The sequence below is a fragment of the Garra rufa genome, chromosome 6 (genome assembly GCF_049309525.1).
Source record: "Garra rufa chromosome 6, GarRuf1.0, whole genome shotgun sequence".
NCBI lineage: Eukaryota > Metazoa > Chordata > Actinopteri > Cypriniformes > Cyprinidae > Garra > Garra rufa.
The window spans coordinates 20,753,824-20,773,577 of record NC_133366.1 but is presented as its reverse complement, the minus strand read 5'-3'; the positions used below and the strand labels follow the sequence as shown (position 1 = coordinate 20,773,577).

The following is a 19,754-nucleotide window of genomic DNA, read 5'->3' as shown; positions in this document are numbered from 1 at the left end:
GTAAACATAATCCCAGAGAGGGGCGGGGCGAGCAGAGCTCGTGGCATTTAAAGGGGCCATGTCTTAAAATGAGCTGAAATTTTGCAGAGTTGATTTTGACAAGGTAAAAGGGTGTTTTTTTACACTACTATTGAGAATTTTTAATCAAAGTATATTAGACTTTTCATGAAGACCCTAAAGAATCATATGAACTTGTGGAAAATGGGCATCCGATGACCTCTTTAAGCACTGTTAGTGCAGCGTTGAGCCTTATGCCTAATCAAATGCATTTCTGTTCAATTTAGGAATGCATTGGCCAATCAAAGGTCACTTAAGGTTAGTCAGCACTGAAAACATGCCAATCAGAGAGCTGTGATGAGTGTGCATGCTCGCGAACTCCCTCATAAAATGTAAATAACACAGTGCAAATATGATGTAAATAAAAGATTAATTTTGTAGCTTCAGTGATTATAACTGGAGTTTTTAAAATAATTTGCGCTATAGCTGACTAATGCCATGGACCAACATGTCTGTGAAGCCAGAATGTGACATACCCAAAACGCAGACACAAAACAAAAACATTTTATATTGTTTTCTGTATCAATAGTAATAATCATTATTGCAGTATAAAGACAAATAATGATTTTTGCCGTAATATTGCAGCTCTATGAGCTCCTGTTTTTTTTTTTTTTTTTTTACATGTAGGCTATAATTTAGATTTTAAACAGTCTATTGTTATTGACAACAGTTTAAAATATTGATTGAAGTAATTGGGTAAAAAATAAATTGCCCTAATGAATCAGTGAAATCAATTCCAGGGGGAAATATTGCCCCTGGCAATAATAATAATAATATTTACTAAATTATAGCTTAAAAATAAAGTTTACAGTTGCAGAAATGGCATTCACAATAACAATTGATAGCAGCATGATGTGAGTCACATGTGTGTGGAATAGATTTGAAGTATGTGGTGCAAAAACTGGGTGGATGCTGATTCATATGCCATCGGCCTGTGTTTTTCTGTTGTTGTTTGTGCTACATGTTGCAGCTAACGGATAATGTGAAAAGGGCTTAATCCTCTCAGTCTAAATGTGGGTTAGATATATGACACTGTATTGCCATGAAAACAGATCTGAAGAGTTGGCGTAAGGAAAACTGCTTTAAAAGAGATGCTCACGTGTCCGAGCTAAAGCCAGAAATGACACGACAGTTGAAAACAGATGAAGAAAGATGTGAATATTGTATTACATGCATCTCACAGGGAGTTTCCTTTTAAACGTCTGCTTCATTACTAAGCTGACAGGCTAGGTTTTCAGTGCATCCTTCTATCATGAATGACATAGCTGGCTAAAAGTAGACAGAAGCTCGTACAGGAAGCCCCATGTTGGCTCTTCGCATGCAAACGCTTAGGCTGATGTGATACGGCAGAAATAGTATGAGTATTACAAATTCAGCTGTAGTATTAAACTCTGTGCACACTGATGCATAAGAGGGAGGTTGTGGGAACTAATGGAATGTGGTAAAATGTGTACGAGGAGATGAATTTGTTGGATTAAAGGATCCAGAAAATTTCAGGCTAAATAGGGCTAAAAGATTCAGGAGTAAAACTGTAAAACTGACAGAATGTTTTTTTTACAAATACGATGAATGGAGAGAATGATTTAATCCCCAAATGAAAAATAATTTACTCAAACTCATGTCATTCCAAACCTGTATGACTTTTTTTTCTTCTGCAGAACACACACAGTGAATTCAGTACAAATATTGTACATTGCGACTCACTTTAACGCTTAATAAAGCACTCAGGGATTTCAAGAAAAATCTACAGTATGTGGCTCTCTGAACATTTTACAATTGTTCTGAGTGGTTTTGGTGAAAAACAACCCAATATTATAGCACTTTTGACAGTCAAATAATTGTGGTAAACTTTTGTTGGTGCATAGAAACACCAGAAAAACATTTAACATCAAATATGTCATGAAACGTACATGGCAGTATGTATTTTGCATCTTGCAAAAATGTTCCCACAGATAAGTGACATTTTCTCTACCTACTGGACTGAAGTGTGAAGGGTGGAATGACGCACACAAAATTGACATTTAAAATGGCTTTAATATTATTCTTTTCACCTAAATGCATCAAACCAATCTTGCAGTGCAATGTACTGCCATTGTCCTAAACTCAAGCAAACAGTTCTATCATGACAACTATCTGAAGTCTTAGCATGGTAATATGACTATGTTAATGTATTTGCCAATACATACACCGATATGGTGTTGTGAGTATTTAAGACATACTGCTGCTGCACAAATAGCATATATAATAACCCGTAGAATATCTATACAGGTGGAGCTGGGGAGGGAGAGGATTTGAGAGGAACTGCGAAATGCTCTAGTGAATGCTAACCAGCCTTTTAAATGTAAAACAGCATGCTCAATGGATTCATATGCAACAAGAAACAATCAGCTTGTGCCAAGTAGTTTAACACTGTCAGTAACATCGGTTTGTGTTAATGACCCATTAGTCTGTGTAATCTAGAGTTTCATAACAGAACTTGTATATATTCATTAAATGATTTCCTTTTGTGTTCTGCATATATATATAAAAAAAGATAGGTTTGGAATGATATCAGAGTGAGGAAATTATGACTAAAGTTACATTATTGCATTAACTATCCCTTTAATCTCTATCTGACTTAAAGTCTCACCAAAGAAAATGAAAATGGATTCTTTGGTTAAATTGAAACACACTCTGGTGCGATGGCTTTGTTAGTGCAATTAATTTAAATTAGTGTGAACGCTGCCATCCGAATCTTGATCTGTACTAAACAAGCAGAGTAAGAACCAGCTTTTCAGGGGATCTTGGTCAACTTCCAAACAAACTCTGGCGTGGTTTGACTGATGTATGAATGCAATATAGACCAAAGGCATTGAAATGAAACAAAAACAGGATGTGCAACCCTAAAAAAAAACCAGTATGTTTTGCATACTTAGTTCTTCTCATCATAAGAGCTATAGTCAACCCAAGCTCATCAAAATATGTCCCTCTATATAAATTTCTGCAACACCGTAATAACGCACCTTACTGCACGTTTCGCACAGTTTCAAAGTGAAATCTCCAGAGAGTGGTGCTAAAACACACATTCAATATGTGATCGTAGCATGTTTACGTTATTACGTCGGTACAGGCATGCATTGCTGCATTTTTATTATGCTGCTTGAGGTACTTGTTCAGTATACAAATATCCAGGGAGTGTTGCTAAAGATTATTGCTCTATTGAGTTGGAAATATCCCTACACCAAACCCAACTCTAAACCTACCCAATACAGTAGTGTTAACAAATGCAAAAGTGATATAAAAATGCATTTGTTGATGCAGCAGTGCTATTTTAATTTCCTCATGCGGATTTGAGTTGTTTTGTCGAACCGTAGTTTCACAGGGTTCGTACCGGAGCTCTTCATCACTCAAGCACAATGCCGTATCATGTGAGCTACCTAGCAAACCTACTGAATTATAAAACTCATGCATATGAAGCTGTATGTGTGACAACAACGTTCAAAAGTATCAGTTTTCTAAAATCATAACATAATATTCTGCAAGTAATATATAAAGAATAAAATCTGTTGGAGTTTTACCACCTCTAGTGTTCATTTCAACTGGAAACTGCAGTGATTCGTACATATAGGTATATAGAGGCGCATATTTCCAATGAGCCTATGTTGCTGGCCATTACAGTACAGTGGAACTGGCATCTCCTTACAGTAGATCTCTGTGTGCAATGTAGGAATTCCTGTCATTCTTTTGATTCTTTTACAGATTTTATAAGCTCTTTGTGAGTTACAAAGCAGTAAAATACCACCATATGTACACACATACAACAAGCACATTTGGCGCAAAACAGTTTTGGATATTATTCACAAAATATAAGTCATATAGGTCATCCAATCAGATTGTGTCTGTGTTCTTATGTCTTTTGTTTAGGTTCAGTGTTAAAATGACATTGTGAACACCAAGCGAACCAAATGTATCATTTTCCTTTTTGAGCCTGAACTAAAAGAACCAAGAGAACCGAATAACAAGTGTAAACACACCCTAGAGGCATGCAAAAACATTCCCATTGGAAACACAATAAAATTCTAAACTAAACTTTGAGAAAACAATAGCTAAACTAGGAGATAAAATACTACAACTGTGATAGACCATAATATGCACTTGCTGAGAGTTTTTAAGCCAATGCACATAAACACAGCACCGATATAGATCCACGAACTACAGTGTGCTGAAACGCTACGATACTTGAAGTTACCCTTCCATCCTTATGTACACAAACAGTCTCTCTGCTGCTTTTGTACATAAACACCTACACATACACATATATGCGCTTATACACAAACACAGTATGGTACAGTCGATGTGTACATGCTTCTGGGACAATGATTAACAGGACTTGTGGGGCAGCTGCGTACAGTGGTCAGAAGGGGCCCGAGAGTCAGCCGAACAGATTTCAGATCTGATTTGCATCTGTGTTTGGGTGGTGAGTTGGAGGAGGGCTTCGTTGTGTTTCCTGTGTCGCAGTTTACTGTTTTTTAGAGCAAGAAAAATGGGCTTATGTAAGGGGTCATGTGATTTAGCCAGAAATAGTGGCAAGGCTACAGCTGCTGTTGCTCCGTTTGCAGATCCCGGGCTTTTTTGGCAGCTTCTAGACAGACTCGCTGCACATTTTCCCCTCCACAGAAAACACTCATTGTGCCTGTCTGCAGCCACATGGTCCATAAGCACTAAAGGAAAGCGCCCTCACATAATGCAAGTAGCACCAGTGCCGTGCAGTTTAGCTGAGAAGTCCTTCTCATGATGCATGAGTGGAAGAGGGGGTGGTATATGGGAAAGGAAAAGAAAGAGAAAGCGATGCACATGGCCGCAGTGCCTGGATGCGGCCCTGCGGCGCCGTGCACTGGCCTGTGGAGCGCGTGGGTGTGTGGCGAGTCAGTGGAGCGGAATGGTGCTCCGAAACGAGAGATCGTTCCACGAGTTGTGGCCTTGGCCAAGGAAGGCAGCGCATGAGGGATTCTCAGGCAGTTACGGTCTCTGTCAAAGCGTCCCGCGCCAAGACATCAGCCAACCCATGACACACTCAGAAACACTATTTGGGATGGCTCATTTGTCCTCTACGATAATAGTGCAGGGGAGTAAAGTGTAAGACAGGTCTTCTTTGCGTCGTATACTTACAAAGGGATGACTGTGCACGAGGACCAGAATGCATCACAGTGTCCTTGTGAAGGTCACTTTTTTTTTTTTGTTAAATTAATTACATCGCATTCTAATTAATTTGTCAGATTAACCAAAACACATCAAAATTTCTTAGAAAAGCCCCCACAGAAAATGCATATATTATGTCATTTTTAATAATTGATTATACTAAATTAATTGGTTAATTAACAGTCCTATAAACAAACCATGGGAGAACTGATTTCTAATTTCTGTAACAATTCCTACAAAAAAAAATGACTTTTTACAGAGATCTTAAACACTTTCTTTTCCTGCAGGTCAGCACAACTACCTTTGTGCTGGGAGGAATGACTGTATCATTGACAAGATACGGCGGAAAAATTGTCCAGCCTGCAGAGTACGGAAATGTCTACAAGCTGGGATGAATCTTGGGGGTAACTGAATTTACTTACTTTGGGACTAAAAACTGTTGTGAAATATGAAACAATTATATTGGCACACCTGAGATCATTAATCTTAAAATATAAGAAACATATCCCGAATATATATATAAAAAAAAAACACCAAATGTTATTGTGAATGTTACAGTATGAGAGATTGCCTTTTTTACAATGTTACAACGAAATCTTTTCTATTTTTCTTTTATTTATCAAAGGTAAGTGACTTAAAATAACATATTGAAATATGCTTCTTATACATCTGGGCTTTCAATATAATTGCAACACAATTTGATCAGTACTCGGTGAGCTGGAAAAAAAATGACCAAGGTGGTTGATTTCAAAAAGACAACGAGTGAAATACAGATGAAGTCTTATGGTTGTTTTTGGAAAAAATGCTACCCACACTGACTGGGGACATCTTATTATTATATTGAAGATATAGAAATAATGATAACAAACATTGTTTATCTGTACGTCACTACAGCCATGCAAACTTTTAAAAAACAGCACATTAAAACGCAAATACCAGCTGAAAAAAATGTGAAATTTCATCATGTTCATCTGTAATGGGCCTAGAATTACAACACATGATTTATTTGGCCAACTCTGATCAAAGCTCTATCTCTACTTGGTTGGGTTTCTAAATTCCATTTCTGTGGTAAAGGAGAGTGTGCGTCTTACTAGTGTTGCCCTGATGTTTGCTAGTCACGATTTTCATTAAAAATGTCCCTTGGAATGAAAATAAATAAACAGTAAATGAGTTTTGACAGATGACTTGTCATTTCACATTTTTGAAGGAATAGTTCATGCCGAAAATGAAAATTCTGTCATTAATTATTCTTTATGTCGATCCAAACCTGTAAGACCGTTCATCTTCAGAACACAAATTACGATATTTTTGATGAAATCCAAGAGCTTTCTGACCCTGCATAGACAGCAATGCAACTGACACGTTCAAGGCCCTGAAAGGTAGTAAGGACTTAAATGAAATCAGTGGTTCAACTGTAATTTTATGAAGCTATGAGAATACTTTTTGTGCACAGAGAAAGCAAAAATAATGACTTTATTCAACCATTTCTTCTCCTCTCTGTCAGTCTTCGATCCATATTAACGACAATACCACAGCGGCGTTCTGACGTAGAACCTGGATGTGCTGTGCCTTGTTTGCAAAACAGAGGAATGCACATGAACACATCGTGGTACTCTAGTGAAATCACGTCGAAGACTGACATGGAATAGAAGAAATTGTTAAAAAGAGTCGTTATTTTGTTTTCTTTGTGGCCAAAATGCATTCAGGTAGCGACGTAAAATTATAATTAAACTACTGATGTCACATGGACTATTTTAAGAATGTCCTTACTACCTTTTTGGGCCTTGAATGTGTCAGTTGCCTTGCTGTCTATGCAGGGTCAGAAAGATTTAATAAAAAAAAAAATCTTAATTCTTGTTCCAAAGTTGAATGAAGGTCTTACGGGTTTGGAATGACCTGAGGGTGAGTAATTAATGACTGAATTTTCATTTTTGAGTGAACTATCCCAAGTGACTAACTACAGTTTTCAAAAATGTATAGTCAAACCAAAATTTATTCAGAAACCTTCAACATTTCTCACATTAATGTAGTTTAGAAAATGGTAATAAAATATGACAAGAACTCAGAGTTAAACTGTGTCAGAGCAAATCCATCTTGATAATGTCAGATAACTTTGATTGTTAGGTATTTAATGGATTACAATCAACCAAAAATTTAGACAACTGTTAGTATGACAATATTTACACAACTATCAATACTTTGTTAATCAGTTACCAAGCAATGCTTAATTTTGTTCAGTCTGTGGTGTATAAAGGTCACATTAGCAATTAAATAAAAAAACACTTAAGCAAAACATGATCAAATTTGTATTAGTTTTACTGGCAGTCCACTGAATAAAGAACTTTTGGGTATAATATGTCACAGTTTACTGTATTTTTCTATCCTCACTTACATAAATGAACTATAGTGTTCTTCACCCACTAGTAAAAAACTAAAATTGTTCTGGTTTGACTGTATGTGACATATATAGTTAATCTCAAACCAGTTGTTATCACTAAGTAATACAGTATGTATCTTTTTTTGTTCATTCCGTCTTATAAATGCATCTTAAAGACAATACTAACAAATATTAAAATATACATTACGTTATTAATATTAAATTACATTTTTATTAAGTTCCAATGTGGAATGAAAAATGAAAGTACTGCAGGACATTAGCAAGGATGATATATAACATTAGAGTTTAATAATACTTATTATTCTGCCACTTCTCTTTGAATCAGGTTCAAAACCTCTGTCTTTTAGGTAGTTTTTTAGGCTAAAAGTCATATGAATGAAAATGGAGAACTGTACAGTTTTTGTTCTGATAATAGACTTAATAATTTTTCATCAGGAGAGAAAGAGTATATGTACTTGATTAAAAAATGATAAATGAGCATGCATTTGAAAGTTGTCGAGAGTATAAAATCTAAGCATTTACTGGGACTAACACATATGCCACCTTCAGTCTCACTTACTGATGTGATATAAAATCTGCTGGCACAGGAATCTTGCAATTAATATCAAATTGGAACACTCACATAGCCAATTAACAGCATCCTCCTGAACCACATAAGAGGTCACATCTATACAGCGGGGATTTAAACTGTGATCCCTGCTATAAGATCCATCTCTATTTGAATAATTACTTCTATCAGCTTTAGCTCATTTCAGATATGAAAAACTGTAGGAACACCGCTTCAAGACTACACTGGGGGTCTTTTCATTAATATCTTGTTCATTTCAAATTATTTATCTCTCTTATAAATCATTATAAGACCTTCAATGTTTAACATAAATTGTAATTATTCATAAAATGAAACGGGCTGCTTAAGCGAACAGCTAAAATAATATATGTTTGTTATTTCTCAGCACGGAAGTCAAAGAAGTTGGGAAAGATGAAGAGTGTTAGCGAGGACTCTTCCCTACAGAACTCAAAGGACGGGCCTCCGTTTTTGACTTCGGAGAAAGAGTTGAGCTCGGCCAATGCTCTCGTCCCCCACGTCCCGGTAGCACCGTTTCTGTCACCGTCCGTGTGTAGCGTCCTGGAGCTCATAGAGCCTGAAGTGGTGTTTGCGGGCTATGACAACACACAGCCTGACACAACCGACCACCTGCTCACCAGCCTCAACCATCTCGCCGGCAAACAGATGATCCGCGTGGTCAAGTGGGCCAAAGTACTTCCAGGTATAATTCCAAGGTCTTCTGCGTTTTCAAAGGGCAGGGAAATTTTCTCCTAAAATAAATGTAGAAACTATAAGGTCATATTGATACAATCCTTGACCGGTCTGTTGCTTTGGTATAGTACAGACACCATCTTCAAAACACAATTGTGTTCAAGTTTAGAAGATCTCTGTCTTTAGCCCACACCTGATTCTTCAGGATTTTACAAGTACAAGTCAGTTGCATTGCTGTGTACAGCATGCAGGCTCGAAAAAGCTCTCGGATTTCATCAAAAATATGTTGTTCTGAAGATGAATGAAGGTCTGAGACTTTTGGAACGACATGAGGGTGAGTAATTAATGACTGAATTTTCATTTTTGGGTGAACTGCCCCTTTAATATTGTCAATGTTGAAAACAGTTGTGCACAAGTAGTTTGGTTGTGTCTTCTGTAACAGTAATTGATTAATTGAGAATTGCTAGCATATGTTACTGTGTTATACATTGAAAGATCCTATACAATTTTTTAGGATTTAATTATCATTTTGAAAAAAATCTGTTTTTGTCATTCCAAATGAAGTTTTCAAGGTATCTTGCTATGAGACGGTCATTTGCTGTATTGCAATTATTTGATACCAGGGTGTCTCCTTGCTATATCCGGATATAAAAATAGAAGGCTGAAAACACACCAGGGCAAACTAGCTGACCGAGTTTCAAAGACTTTTACAGGCAGGCTTTGGGCAGTCAATGCATCACACGCTCAGCCAATCTACAAGTGATGACTTGCAGATGTCCAATTACAAGTTATTTTAATCTGTATGTCCACATTGTTTTGTGTTTTTCATGTGATTGATGTCAAAAACAGTATTTGATGGGGAAAAATAGGATGTATTTGACACTTTTTACACTTTAAGTTTTGGAATTTCTTTTTTAAGTTCTTAGAGTTAGTGCAAGTCACACTGACAATAATCTCAGTAGTTTCACCAACATGTGGACAGTTTCTAAAGGAATAATGAGGGGAAATTATTATTTATAACAAAAGAGAACACAAGGGACGCTCAGAGATTGCCTGGAAATGATAAAGCTACTGTACAAAAGAAATTTTAATTTGTCAGTGTGACACATTATAGTCAATACTGCATTTGCCTATTGCAGACAAGCCAAAAATAGCCTCTGCTTCACCGATAAGTTTATAGTGTGTCCTCATGTGGCTTATATTATAGCTTGTGGGTGACTTTATAGCTCTCAATGTGAGTTTTGGCGAGAATCCAGTCTGCTCTATTGCTAACTCACTCTGACAACAGGACAATGAATGGAAACCTTCAGTGATTCATGTAAACCTGATTGTGCAGACTACACGGCAAGACTTTTAATTGTATTTGTGAACAATTCTGTGCCACTCTAGGAATCAACCTCAAACTGTTTTACAATGGCCAGATGCAGTGAATAGTACTAAAACTTTACTTGCTTTTTTCAAACAATGTCACTATCTGCATCTATTTCTTGTATGCATATTTCATACCATCATGTCATGTTTTTTTTCCACCTTTGTCATACAGTTGAGGTCAAAAATGCGCATACACTTTGCAGAAATTGCTAAATGTTAATTATTTTAGCAAAATAAGAGGGATCATACAAAATGCATGTTATTTCTTATTTAATACTGACCTGAATAAGATATTTCACATAAAAGATGTTTACATATAGTCCACAAGAGAAAATAATAGTTTAATTTATAAAAAATTACCCTGTTTAAAAGTTTACATACACTTGATTCTTAACACTGTGTTGTTACCTGAATGATTCACAATGATTGTTTGTCCTGAACAGTTAAAGTAACCGCTGTTCTTCAGAAAAAAATCCCACAAATTCTTTAGTTTTTCAGCATTTTTGTGTATTTGAACCTATTCCAACAATCACGTTATGATTTTGAGATCCGGGGGTTGAAAACTTTTGAACAGAATGAGGATGAGTACATTTTTCTTTTTGTTTGCCTAAATATCTTTTTTTTTTTTTCATTTAGTACTGCCCTTCAGAAGCTACAGAAGATACTTACATGTATCCCAGAAGTCAAAATAAGTTAATTTACCCTGATCTTCCAATTCAAAAGTTGTATCAGCGATTCTAAGCCTGAAACATAAAGTGTCACTTTCAGCTGACCTTTCTTCACGATCCGCTCGCTGCCTGCCCCATAAATTGTCTGTAAAAAAAAATGCGTCTCTGTGGTCAGCCTAGGGTCTGAGATATGCCACAGCAAAACAAACAGTGTTCCAACCAATCACCGTCAGGGGGTTGGTGTTATGGACTTTCGCTCTGCCTCCCTCACATCCCTGCACCAGTACGAAAGTCCACAACACCAACCCCCTGACGGTGATTGGTTGGAACACTGTTTGTTTTGCTGTGGCATATCTCGGACCCTAGGCTGACCACAGAGACGCGTTTTTTTTTTTACAGACAATTTATGGGGCAGGCAGCGAGCGGATCGTGAAGAAAGGTCAGCTGAAAGTGACACTTTATGTTTCAGGCTTGAAATCGCTGATACTACCTTTAATGCAATGTGTTTCCTTCTGGAGCATCAGTGAGCATTTGAACCTTTTGTAATAGTTGCATAGGAGTCTTTCAGTTGTCCTCAGTGTAAAAATATGGATTTCAAAATCATACAGTCTTTGCTGGAAGGGGTTTAAATACACAAAAATGCTGAAAAACCAAATAATTTGTGGGACCTGAAGGACTCATGAACAGCTGTCACTAAAGAAACACAGCTGAGGATCATTCAGGTAACAACATAGTATGTAAACTTTTGAACAAGGCCATTTTTATAAACTCAACTATTATTTGCTCTTGTGGACTATATGTAAACATCTTTTATGTGAAATATCTTATTCAGGTTAGTACTCAATAAAAAAATAACATGCATTTTATACAATCTCTCTTATTTTGGTAAAAATATTAACATTTTGCAGATTCTGCAAGCTGTATATAAACTTTTGACCTATCATAATGCAGTTCTCGCCATTTAACAAGTACATCTTCATAGTGTCAAAAACATAGTATTTTTATTTTTAGCTGAACAAAAGCCCAGGATAGCAGGATCCTATTTTATTTTTTTTAGAGCCTACAGTTCTGGCTTAATATTAGCTCTGCTTCAGGGCAAGTCATGGCCTCGAGTATCCCATATGTCTCTTTGCTCTGTGTTAACTTGCCCTTTATTTTTTCCCCCCCAGGTTTCCGCAGTCTACCCATTGAGGACCAAATCACGCTGATCCAGTATTCCTGGATGTGTCTCTCCTCCTTCTCTCTCAGCTGGAGATCCTACAAACACACCAACGCCCAAATGCTCTACTTCGCCCCTGACCTCGTCTTCAACGAGTAAGCTAACTCTGCATAGTTACCTCATATAGACATTTGCTGATTTCTTCCATCTAAATGAATGAAATAAACCTTATATTTTCCATAATCTACAACAAACAGACTATCCTTGGCCTTGGGTTAACCCTGTCTAAAGATTTTGGTTCTTCAAGTTACACAAGTTGAGATAATAATACAAAATCATAAGCTCAATAAGCATGTTCCCAGCAGGCGTACGACTGTGACCTCAAAACTGTCCCTTCAATTGCTTCGCTAGGAAATACACTTTCCCTATAAACGCTTCTTGATAACGTTGATCAAGACCGCCGAGTTAGGTCAATGGGGCACATAAGCAGCACAATTGACGAGAAGCGCTGAGTGGAAAGAGTGTGATTGTGTGCTTTTTAAAGCTAAATGTCCATTTATTGAGCGTAGTGGGAGAAGCGTAAAAATAGAGCACAGTGACCCCTGCAGGAGAACTGGAGCACTTCATCCTATTTGCCAAATAACTTGGAAAGATCTTAAAGAGAAGTACAGAATTAACTGGTGTTTTTACATATTGATATATTCTCAACACCTTATACACAACTTCCACAGATCCTGATGGTAAACTGCTGAGGATCAGGTTTCTGGCACACATTTCCGAACAAGCTTTGTTTCATGATTGCCTAAACAATTAGCAGTCCTACAGCACAGTCACAAAGACTTGCATGTCAACTCTGTTTATATGAGACTGTGACAACAATCCAGGGGTTGCCTCCAGGTAATTTAAACTATGGGATACAGTACACATGCAGACAGCAGAGTTTTGTCATCCACAATACCACAATATTTGTAAGATAAACCGATTACATAACATTAACACAGTACATGTAAAATAGCATATATATACTGTCTCAAAGTGAATAGGTCAACATGTTTCCACTGAAAATAGTGTTTGCTTAGAGTAGTGTGTACTGTATCGTGCTCATCGTTTATAGTTAAGATGGCATAATAAACATGCTTTAAAAAGGACAAGATAGCCCCATTTTTAATTTGAATTTTTTTATTTATTTAGGGTGATATCAAGGGATGTGCATACAATCAAACTTTGTAATACCGCAAATTCTTCTTATTAGAAGACGCCAAATTACACAGATAAATAATATTCTTAAAAACATTCTTGAAATAAAAAAACATTCTTGGTAAATCCAAACTACATGAAATAATGATTTGTACTGTACAATAGCCAACAATACATTGTATGGGTCAAACGGATATATTTTAAGTAAAGATCATGTTTAATGAAGATATTTTGTACAATTCTTACTGTAAATATATTCAACTTAATTTTTGATTAATTTGGACAACTCTAAAGGCGATTTTCTCAATATTTAGATGTTTTTGCACCCTCAGATTTCGTATTTTCAAATAGTTGTATCTCAGCCAAATATGGTCCTATCCTAACAAACCGTACATCAATGGAAAGCTTATTTATTAGCTTTCAGATGATGTATAAATCTGTTTCCAAAAATGTCCCCTTACGACTGGTTTTGTGGTCCAAGGTCACTAATATGATCACCAATTTCACATTCAGCATTAATAATTCTACATATTCTTCAGTTAGAGTGCAGTTCATTGTTATATTATTACATTTGTAATGTTTGGTTTTAAGGGTATTTTGGTCACCAAATGTCAATGTAAAATCTAGGTCTTGAAGCAGTTGAGAAGCACTGCAGGACTAGTGTAGCACTGCCCTTAAAATATATTGATTGAAAACATTGTATGTCTCCTTGAAGAGGAACGAAACGCAAGTTTCCAGATTTCCAGTCTGACACTTTTCTGTGTCCTCTAAAAGTATGTCAAAAAGAGTCTGAAATATAAGTTCACATGTGCATGGATAGGTGAGGGTGATCTTTGACAGATGGCTGTATGTCCACACCACTCATACAGTTCATTAAAATCACATACAGAAGCGCCTATCCATAACAGTTGAAAAAGGAAAATAAATGCCATCTCATTCTGTCCTTTTCAGCAGAATCTATTGTTTATGTCAGAATGTAAATGATATATATAAAAAGAATAATTTAAAAAGCTACTGTAAGGACACAGAGATTGTAACAGATATCTGAGATGATGAACTGAGCTCTTTTCTCATTCCATCTGAAAACAGATTGAAGTTTGGGATATTAAATAAAGATCTGTCAGACTGGAAGAATGGGAAAGATAGAATCAGTTCTGGCAGACAAAAGGACGACAAACTTGAGCACAGAATGACAGCAGGTCAGACAGCTTTGGAAGACAGATAGATATGCGTGTATTCACTTAGTCAGGTATGCTGACACACACACCTAGAGCCAAACAAACTGGCAGATCAGCAAAGTTACATAGTAAATTAATAACCAGCCAAGATGAAACCAAAAGTGGTGAATAAGAGAGATTATAAAATATGATAGATCATAACATTTGTGAACATTGAAGCTAGAACAAAGCTCAAAGTCAACAAACTCAACATACACATGTATGCATTTGGAAGACACTTACATTGCATAAATGATGTACACTTTATGCATTTCCTGGGAATCGAACCCATGACCTTGGTGTTGTTAGCACCATGCTCTTTAGGAAAGCTTCTTGTTGCAGGATTGTTTGTCTTTGAAACTTTATTAGTAATACATAATATATGATTGAAATTGCAAAAACAAAAAAGACATTTCTCTATACACTACCAGTCAAAAGTTTTTGAACCTTAAAGGAACACTCCACTTTTTTTGGAAATAGGCTCATTCTTCAACTCCCCCCGAGTTAATAAGTTGATTTTTACCGTTTTGAAATCCATTCAGCCGTTCTCCTGTTCTGGCGACATCACATTTAGCATAGCTTAGCATAAATCATTGAATCCTATTAGACCAGTAGCATCGCGTTCAAAAATGACCAACGAGTTTCGATATTTGTCCTATTTAAAACTTGACTCTTCTGCAGTTATATCGTGTACTAAGACCAGCGGAAATGTAAAGCTGCGGTTTTCTAGGTCGATAAGATTAGGAACTACACTCCCATTCCGGCGTAATAGTCAAGGAAGTTTGCTGCCGTAATATGACCGAAGCAGGCGCATTAATATCACAAAGCGCCTGAAATTAGATCCCAGCTAGGTAACTTCCAATGTGACCGGTGCTAAGTTTGTGTAATTCCGGTTGTTGCAGCTGTCAGAGTTGCAGCTGGTAAATTGTTAGCTATGCTAAAAGTGATATCGCCAGAACAGGAGAACGGCTGAATGGATTTCAAAACGGTAAAAATCAACTTATTACCTCGGGGGGAGTTGGAGAATGAGCCTATTTCCAAAAAAAGTGGAGTGTTCCTTTAAGATTTGTAAAGTTTTTAAAGAATTCTCTTCTGCTCACCAAGACAAGCATTTATTTGATCCAAAATACAGCAAAAGCAGTAATATTGGGAAATATTTTTACTATTCAAAATAACTGCTTTCTATTTGAATATATTTTAAAATGTAATTTATTCCTGTGATCAAAGCTACATTTCAGAAATCATTCTAATATGCTGATTTGCTGTTCAATAAATATTTATTATTATTAATATTTAAAACAGTTGAGTTCCTTTTTTAGGATTCGTTGATGTATATAGAAAGATCCAAAGATCAGCATTTATCTGAAATAAAAAAAAACTTTTGTAACATTATACCTTTCAAAAGCTTGGAGTCAGTATTATTTTTATTTTTAATTCTTTTTTTGGTAAAGAAATTAATACTTTATTTAGCAAGGACGTTTTAAATTGATCAAACGTGATGATAAAGAGTTCTGTTTCACACAAATGAAATGCTGTTCTTCTGAAATTTATATTCATAAAAGAAACCAGAAAGAAATTCTACTGAGCTGTTTTTTTTTTTTACATAAAAATAACAATACATGTTGAGCAGCAAATCAGAATATTAGAATGATTTCTGAATGATCATGTGACTGGAGTAATGATGCTAAAAATTCAGCTTTAATCACAGGAATAAATTACATTTGAAAATATATTAAAATAGAAAAGTTATAGTATAGTAAATATGGTTTGCTGTACTTTGGATCAAATAAATGCAGGCTTGGTGACATTAAAAATCTTACTGTTCAAAAACTTTTGACTGGAAGTATAAAATAAAATGTTCTAATAATATTTTACCATAGATTTTCATCAGCCATTACTTGAATTTAAATGAATTGTTTAAAACAGTTGTGCTGCTTTATATTTTTGTGGATACCGATAACCAATATTCATTCAGGATACTTTTCGAATGTCAGAATATCATGATTTCCACAAAAACATTAAGCAGCAAAAACTTCTGAAGGATCATGGGACACTGAAGGTGACTGAAAGAAATGCTTAAAATGCTTATGTTACAGTTACAATTATTTTTACAGTTGCCAATGAAGTTACTGGCAAGTTTTACTTGTTTTTTTTTTTTTCTTTTACTTCCTCAAGCCTATTTTTACTTGAATTTGGCAGTAGATGCGGGTTAATTCCGGACTGTAGAGGTTCTCCACACGGCTCTGCCAATGTGGTAATCTAATAAACCCCAAATGGTGCCTCAAGTACCTTTTAATTGTTTCAACCTTCTTTTAACTGTATTTCCACAGCAATTTTTGATTCAACAAAAGTGTACCATTAACAATGAAACTGTTTACTACAGATCCTCTCGATTTCTCCAACAGGGAGCGAATGCGGCAATCAGCCATGTACGATCTGTGTGTGGGCATGCGGCAGGTGAGCCAGGAGTTTGTCCGTCTACAGCTAACTTACGAGGAGTACCTCGCCATGAAGGTCCTGTTGCTGCTCAGCACAGGTAAGATTGTATTCATAAAACATCTTCTACATGTAATTCAAACAGAGCCACTATAGACAAAGAATCAGAGGAAAATAAGCAAATGCATATATGAATGGGAGTATGTGGGTGTGCAAGATCAGAAAAATTTCCATGAGCTTTGATAGTATTTAAATAATGACACCTGTGGTTTGACCTAGTGGGAAGGGATTTCGACATGTTTAAAAGGTTACATTCTTATAATAGAAACTTGTGAGTTAGGGGCATAAACTGGTAATTCAGGTTCCTGTGCCTAGAGCCTTATGCAACTGAGGTCAATGAGTTTTAAGGTGGCGCTGTAGGTTGTGCGCATGCTTGGGATATATAAGAGTTGTTGGCTCTCTGAGATCCAGGTTAGAGTCTGTCATAATCCATTTCCCTTTGTCACACCCCTACTTTACTGTCTGTGCTGAACTTTGCAATAATAAGGGAAAATGGCTAAACAAATAGATTGAAAACATCTTCAGATCATCAGTTTATTTATTTACTGGCCCATCTGGTCCTTTTAATTCATTAAGAGAATTAACATAAAATCGATTTAATTGAAGGGTTTATATTATGGGTGAGATTCTAACTCAAAATTTCTTTTGGGCAGGTTTTCAAGCTTTGTGCACTTAGTCTAATAAGGCACTGAAACAATGCAATCGAGTCTGAAGGCTACATTTGGCAGTGTTGAATGATGCCTATCATTTTATCTTATTTAATGAAAACATAGTTGAAAGTTTTCCATAATTAGCACCACAACCCTAAGATGTGTCATAAGTAATTGCTTTTTAGAGTAAATTGCTTTGTTTGCAAAAATGGATCACATTAATTGAGACAACTGACTCAAAGTCATTATAATTAATACTAGTTTCCCATACATATATTTTACTACAGTTGACAAGAATGTTTTAAAGTTTCTTATGCTCATCAAGGCTGTGTTTATTTGATTAAAAACACAGAAAAAAAATGTACATTGTGAAATAGTATTACGATGTAAAATAATATTTCATATTACTGTGAACAAAAGCTGAATTTTCAGCATCATTCTTCCAGTCTTCAGTGTCACATGATCCTTCAGAAATCATTCTAATATGCTCATTTACTTTTTAATGTTGGAAACAGTTGTGCTGCTTAATGTTTTCTTTGGAACCTGTGATACCTAGCATGAATAATAAGTTAAAAAGAACAGCATTTAAGTATAGAAATCTTCTCTAACAATATTCTTTGTTATTTATTGTTCAAAAGTTTTGGGTCAAGACATTTTTCTTTTCTTTTCTTGAAGTTAACCATTTTATTCAGCAAGGACGTGTGTTAAATTGATAGCAAAGACTTATATTATTAGAAAATGTTTACATTTTGAATAAATACTGTTCTTTTTAACTTTTAACTAACTTGGAATTAAAATGAAATTCCAGGATTTCAAGGACTTTTCAAGCACTACTTTTTTTGATTTTCACAGACTTCAATTAGAGATCTCACTTATGTCTCCTATTTCAAATTCTAAAAAAGAGAAATACAGTAGATACATAAAAATATACTGATAAAAATGGCAAAAATTTTGCCAAAAGTGAAGCCACGCGAAGTATTACTACTGAAGTATTACAAAGTATACTGCACTTTTACTATTTTAAAACCATGGTTAATATTTTAAAGTGATTTGTATTTGTGTATACTTTTTTATTTATTTGTTTTGTTGTTATAACTGTACTGCTCTAATGGTTTGATGTTTTCTACTCTTTAAGAAAAAAACACACACACACACACACACACACACACACACAATAAAACAAACAAAGTTCCAATATAAATCAAATGATTTACGATTCACGCTAGAAGATCCGATCCAAAGTAAAAGATTCCCAAACTTGCTCCGAAGTTCCGATCTAAATCAAATGATTCGTGTTCCATGCTCTAAAGTCCCAATCTGAATAATGCTTTGGGAACCATACTTTCATATTAGGACTCATTTGACTTCGATCTGAAACACATGATTCACGATACGCAAAGTTCCAATGTAATGATTTGCAATATGCAATTTGAAGTCCCGATCTGAAACAAATGATTCGCACTACACAATCCGATTGGAGCGTTTCGAAACAGTAAAACATTTTGCGACCCAGTGGTTTAATTGATTCGGAGCTTTGTTTTACCCATCACTACATGCTTTTTTAAATTGTTACAAGCGGTGTTGAAATTCGAAAATGAATGGCTCTTTTAATTTAATCTCATTTTTGCAAGTGAATCACTTGAAAGTCCTGAGTTTGAATCAATTGGAGTTGTTCCAACGTAAATTTCTCTTTTCGAATCTTTAGCCAGGTTTACACGGCACTGTCAGTACTACTACTTTCTTAGCTTGTTTGTTTTCTAACATTAACTAATATTAGCAAAAAAGGTATGATGTTTTTTGAATTGCATGAACTTTGCATGAATATACATTTATCGACTAATGAAACATTTTTTACATTTAATTATTAAACTTTTAATAATGAAAACACTTTTCAAGTACCTCTTCAGGAATATTGCTATTTTCAAAGGTTTTCCAGGCCTTGCATTTTTAAAAATTAAAATTCAAGTGCTTTAAGCACCTTGTATGAACCCTGTTTTTCCAACATTGATAATAAAAGTAATAAATCAGCATATTCGAATGGTTTCTGAAGGATCATGTAACACTTAAGACTGTAATGGCTGATGTAAAATTCAGGATTGCATCAC

General features: G+C 35.6%; 1 protein-coding gene across 1 annotated transcript in view; it reads left to right on the top strand.

Annotated features, from left to right (window-relative positions):
* The window catches only part of nr3c2 (nuclear receptor subfamily 3, group C, member 2), a 125,681-nt gene that overhangs the window by 93,023 nt on the left and 12,904 nt on the right, over positions 1–19,754 (top strand). The window contains exons 4-7 of the mRNA XM_073842774.1: positions 5,523–5,639; positions 8,587–8,901; positions 12,100–12,244; positions 16,909–17,039. Of these exons, the coding sequence (XP_073698875.1) occupies positions 5,523–5,639; positions 8,587–8,901; positions 12,100–12,244; positions 16,909–17,039 (708 nt within the window). The remainder of the gene's footprint in view (positions 1–5,522; positions 5,640–8,586; positions 8,902–12,099; positions 12,245–16,908; positions 17,040–19,754) is intronic.